At 40.1% G+C, this 6036-nt stretch overlaps 1 protein-coding gene across 4 annotated transcripts in view; it reads left to right on the top strand.

The window, feature by feature from the left end:
- Window positions 1-610: 610 nt before the first annotated feature.
- tent4b (terminal nucleotidyltransferase 4B) overlaps window positions 611-6036 on the top strand; it is a 55929-nt gene continuing 50503 nt past the window's right edge. For 2 of the 4 annotated variants that reach the window (XR_013203659.1, XM_077228961.1), the window contains exon 1: window positions 611-1434. Coding sequence is in view for 2 of the 4 variants with exons in the window: in XM_077228961.1 (XP_077085076.1) it covers window positions 932-1434 (503 nt within the window). In the remaining 2 variants the exon portion in view is untranslated. The remainder of the gene's footprint in view (window positions 1435-6036) is intronic. The other 2 variants (XM_077228963.1, XR_013203660.1) reach the window with 2 other exon arrangements.

Raw genomic sequence — 6036 nt, 5'->3', positions numbered from 1 at the left:
AAACATTGTCTTAGATGTTTGGTTATTTTGATAACTTCATATTATTAGCATGCTTAGTTATAGTTTTGCATACATTTAAAATGTAGCAGTTCAGGTGGATGTGAAAAAAGAATTAGGATACTGTATACCATTCACTTTCATTTTATTGAAAATGATGGAATGAAAGTGAATAGTGAATAAGGCGGTCTCATAATATTTTGCCTAACATCTTTTGTGTTTCACTGAAGAAGAACGAACGAAAGGTCATATATATTTGGAACAACGGAAATTGTATTTTTTTGTGGTAAAAAATAAACTGTTTGGACCTGTTCCACAGTAATAATCCTGTTGTTGATATTCTATTTGCGGATTCTGTTCCTAGTAATCTAATTTCTGTTAATGCATTTCAAAATAACCCAATTTATAAGACATCAGTGAGACCCCATGCACTAGATATAGGGCTCATTGGATTAGCGCCACCCTTGACGAGGTTCGTTTGAAACATGACACAAGTGAGAGGTTCGTGTTACTACAATGTATCAAACCTACTGCTGTTACGTAACAGAAACTGCGCTCTTGCGTAACACTCAGAGTCAGCGCGTCCCCGCTGCGCGCTCGCTCACGCCTGGCTGAGCATGCGCAGTCGCGACTTGGTCTGTCCGCCATTGAGACACACGATCTCAGATAGAAACGGGTCAGAGGCAGTGACACAGACGACACTCACGTTTTTCCATTCCTCGTGCCCTGAAGTTTGACGGTTGGCTTTTTTTCAAAGCAGAACGTATTTTACAGTTCGTTTACACTGGTGTTTTCCTTTCCCGAGAGACGTTGATGGATCCGCACATGATATTTTAGTTGCTGTCCAGGGCGAGTGTGTTCCCGTCAGTGGGTGAAGCGAACCGAGCCTGGCTCTGCTCTGGGGGCAAGTGTGCTTGCAGCAGCTCAGCGTTTGATGGATCCTAGAATCGCCTGGTTTCAGCCAGAACAGCGCGGACCAGCCAACAACCTGTGGATGCACATCTGGGAAACGACACAGACGCTGGGAAACCTTTACTTTAACAACAACTGCAACACAGCCAGCGCCAAACTGACGAGCAGCGGCGGGGACGGGGCGTCGAGCAACGCGGTGGACAGCAGCGGAAAGACCAAGGATCATCAGGGGATGTCTGGATCCAAACCCGACAGTGAGGTGTCCCAACAACGAGACTTTATCCCGCTGGAAACCAATAACAATAATAACAGCAGCAGTAGGGCGGGCAGGGGTGTCGGCGGAGGGGGGCAAGTGGGTGGCAGTGGGGTCGCAGGAGTGGGAACCGAGTTGCCAAGCAAAAGGAAGAGAGACAACAAGGCGAGCACCTTTGGCTTTAACAAGAGTCTGCTGCTGACGGATGGGGCGCAGGACATCTACACGGGCACACCGTGGAAGAGCAGAAACTACTCGGACGGCATCGTGGGGTGAGTGCAGACATGAACTTTATATGTGTGGGTGTTGTAGGATAACCTCGGTGCAGGGCCCGTTTGTTTGCTCGGATTCAGGAGCTGGCCTACACGTTTGACAGTAAACTCAGGGGTGTTCAGTACACGTTAAACATGTCATGGCCTAATTTAAAAGGCTATAACAGCTCGATGATGGACCTGCGACCGCTCATTTACAAAAATAACTGTCAGGTTCTCGCAGGTTTACCAGTGGTTTGACATCCGAGCCGTTTCTTCTCCATATTTGGCATGTCTAGAGTATCCTTGCAACCCTTCCATTTAAATGACCTGCGCTGGCTTGTCAGCTGCTCCCTTGACGGTCCTCTGGTGCCCGAATACTTGTAAAATTACGAGAAGCACAAACTCTCTCAAAGTCAACTTAGTCTTAAAGAGAGAGTTCACCCAAAAACGAAACTTCTGTCATTATTTAATTACATTTTTGGGTCGTTTTAAACATCTGTAGGTTATTTCTTCTGTGTAACAAACACTGAGGCAGTTCTCAAAATATCTTCTCTTATGTTCCGCTGAAAAGTGACATACATGAGGATGATTAAATGATCCCAGAATTTTCATTTTTGGATGAACTATCCCCTTAATATGCTGCTCGACGGTTTGTCACAAGCCTACACAAATGCATGGTTTCTGTCATAATGCCATCGTTACTACAGTTGTTGCTAAAATATAAATCGGGTTGCTTTGTGTCAGTTTTACATCGTACACAGTTTGAAGGAGATCCCATGATTAGATACGTTTTTCAGCTGTAACATTTGGTGTTTTGGAAACAATTGTTGCCATGGTAAATTTTTGTGGGAATAAATGATAATTGAATGATTCTAGAAGAATAGAACTAAAATGTCTAAACTAGAAGTTGAAGAATTATATATGGACTGTTATATCTCGGTGGATCTTTTCCCTTGCTTTGCAGGACTTTATTCAATGAGACCAATCCCAGATGGAAAACTCCAGTACTGTACTGTGAATTACTGTATGTGTAATGAATTAGATAGAGTTGCTGTATGTACCGCCTCTATTAATTGTTATCTTCCTCCCAGTCACTCAGTCGGTCAATAATCTACACCTTGCCTGCACTTCACACTCTGGTTACTCAACGATCATTATGATGACAGACTTCTTTCCATGTTTTTAACCATGTTCATATTTTCGTTTCAAACCTGTTAGTCATGTGTTCATCGCTGGAACACAAATTAACACATTTTTTATATTCTCTCATTGTTTTTGTCCATCCACAATAATTCATGCTACCACATTTTTCACTCTTCAAAAAGTGGGAAAAGGCATCATAAAAGTAATCTATATGAATTGAACACAACACGATCACTTTGATGAACATTTCATTTAGGCTTTATTCATATATAAACATTGATCAGCACACTACATAGAACACTAATGAGGTTGTTCTCGTGTATCAGGCAAGCATGGTGGATTGCTTAACATATGGATTTACTTTTCAAATTTTGTACTTTGAATGGATGGGCAATAATGATGTGAGAATGTAAAATATCATCTTTTGTGCTCTATAGATGAATGAAAGTCAATGATGATAGAACTATTTTGGTGAACTATCCCTGCACTGATTAAAAGAAAATCAGCATCATGCTCTCAAACCACATTTTCCCTGAACCAAAAAAACATTAAATTAGGTTTTAATGGCAGTACTTTATTAAGGGCATTAAATGTCCATAAGCAAATTTTCCAGAGTGCCAGAGAGGTCAATTGTCAAACTGTATGAACGAAGCATGTGGAAGTAGTGCTGGATTGTGTTTTCTGATTTGTGTAGTGGTGTGGTGTTAGAATTAGCTAGGTGTGGTGGTGGTTTGGTTGGTTTTTTTAAAGTGCTGATGGCCCTGCTTTGTGATATGTGCAGCAGCTTGTGGAGCCCAGAGCAAAGTGCAGCTGACAAGCCTTATCCACATTTATATGGTGTTCGCATGTGCATTCCTTTGTGATTAATATTAGAGTTCAACTTCTAGACCTTCTCACCTGATTCCTTCTTCACTGTTTTTCCATTTCTCAGATGAATGAACTCCTGTCAGCTCCGTCTTATAGACGTGTGTCGTACAGATTTACAGTAGAGATGCACGGTTGGCGGTTATAGCCGTGGACTCAGCGGATAAACCGCGGATCGGGTGGATGACGGGAGGGAAAAAAATATTTTAATTAAATTCCGGCGGGTGGTGGGCGGTTTCTAGTCTCGCGGCTGTCATCAGCAGTGCCTTGTATCAGTGGATGGCGGTTGGAAAATTGGTCAAAAACGTTGGTGCGGATGGATGGCGGACGGATGATGAGTCTTATGATTTCTCGTGCCATTTATATGCCAAAAATAGTTTTTGCGTGCATGATACGCTCTGTAAACCCCTTGGGTAGGATTAGGGGTGAGGAGTGCGTGCGTATTACACGCCATAAAGCGTATCATATGCACGTGAAAACGGCATATCATATGCACGCAAAAACAATTTTTGGCGTAAATGGCACGAGAAATAAAATTTGTGCTATAGATACTAGGGGTGGTTAATCTGTCTGATTTCCCGGTTCGATTCGATTACGATTATTGAAGTCCCGATTCGATTACAGTCGATTTTCGATTATTAACGATTCTCGATTAGCGATTATTGATTTTTCCATTTCACAACAGTAAACGAAAATACACTACAAAGTGATTGCAGTATTAAAAAAAGTCAGCAGCTGAATTACTTAACTCTTTTATTCGTATACTTCAGAATTATTTGTATGTAGCTTATGTTCTGTAGAACAACGAAATGAAAACATCACATTGTGTTGTGACTCGTCAAGTTGAACTAAACGATAACAAATAAATGAAAGGCTTATTTCCTTTATGAAGTAGATCAGAACCAACATACTGTAGAAATTGGACAATTTCAAAAAGACAAAAAAGACAAAAATAAAAAGCTACGGGATGGTATCACATACCTTGGCTCTAGGGTTGGGCGGTATTTCGGTAATATCGTATACCGCGGGGTCTTAAAATAGCAACGGTATCAGTTTCAATACCGGCATTACCGGCACATATATATAATAAATAAATATAATTTATTCAATGCCTAAAAATGCTTATGTAGTTGTCATCAAGTGACGGTGTGGAGGAGAGAGAGAGAGAAGGGAGAGGCGGTAAATACTGACTAGGCAATTTGTAAATGTTGCAATAAAAAAGGTGACCGCGAGAGATGGAAACACCTCTAACCTAATGTCGCATCTCCGAAACAACCACCCACTCAGTGCTGCGAGGATGCATTTTGCCCCGAGTTCATTAAATAAGCGCATTCGTTTATATTTGTTAAAATATTATAATGTTATTTTTTTTTACGTTGATAATGAAAACTGAACAGCACGAGTAAGATGGGATGCATCGGGAGTCAGACATTGACCACTTAATTAAGTTTCATTTTGTAAAAGGCCTTTCTTTAAAGTGAATTTCGTTTTGTATAAATTGTATCCTAATTTTTTTTTTTTTTACCAACCAATAATAAATAAGAATCAAATATAGCAGACAACATAATCATGACATGATCGTTCGCTGGCGCGCCGCGGTCACTTGTATTGAAATCTCATCATAAATTAACCGAAACTCACATGTATGTCTCACAGACATGACAGATATCTAAATAAAGCTTGAAATTTCATTAAACGAAACAATTCAAAATGAAAAGAAATAGGCCACTCGCTGATTATTTAATCCATGATGTGCATTTCTCTCTATGCGCGTTCTATACGGAAATGGCGATCATCAAATTAAACGAAACTATTCCAAACGAAAAGAAATCGGCTAGCCTACTCTCTGATTATTTAATCCATGATGTGAATTTCTCTCTATCGTTCACTATGGAGATGGCGATTCGTCAATTTCTTTAAACGAAACAATTCAAAAGGAAAAGAAATATAGGCAGCATACTCTCTGATTAATCCAGGATGTGCATTTCTCTCTATAGGCGCGTTCACTACGGAGATATCAATCGTCAATTTCTTTAAACGAAACAATTCAAAACGAAAAGAAAAAGGCCAGCCTATACCTTCTGATTATGTAATCCATGATGTGCATTTCTCTCTATATATGCGCGTTCACTACGGAGATGGCGATCGTCAACTTAATCTTTGCAGCACTGACAGAAAAGTTGTATTAATAAAAATCAATGGACGTGTGTCACCGGATTTACAAATGCACTTCTTGCTTGTTGCTTGTTAATTTAATTTAAATGAATTAATAAAATGAATACAATTGTCATAATTAAAATAATTATATATTATTAATTTTCCCATTTTTGCTCATTTATAAATAGTATTTATATCTACCACCCCCTCAGCACCTGGGTTAAACAATTATTTGGCGCCACCATATTATAACGGCCCACGTATTAAAAATAGTCGAGTCTAAATAGGGCTACGGCTCATATTACATTTAATGCCGTCAACAGGGATCAGACACAACGTGCATGGGTTGGCCTTGATTTTTTTTTTGTGTGTTTTTTTATGCCCGATCTGGTATTCAGTTTCTGAACGGTGTAGACACAAGCCAACAGTTTGGTGACGCTGTCTGAGCCTTATGTC

Source organism: Siphateles boraxobius, unplaced genomic scaffold (genome assembly GCF_051911475.1).
Source record: "Siphateles boraxobius isolate OS27281-9 unplaced genomic scaffold, OSU_SipBor_1 130, whole genome shotgun sequence".
In the NCBI taxonomy this organism is placed as follows: domain Eukaryota; kingdom Metazoa; phylum Chordata; class Actinopteri; order Cypriniformes; family Leuciscidae; genus Siphateles; species Siphateles boraxobius.
The sequence above is the reverse complement of the archived record's forward strand: the minus strand, read 5'-3'. Positions and strand labels throughout refer to the sequence as shown.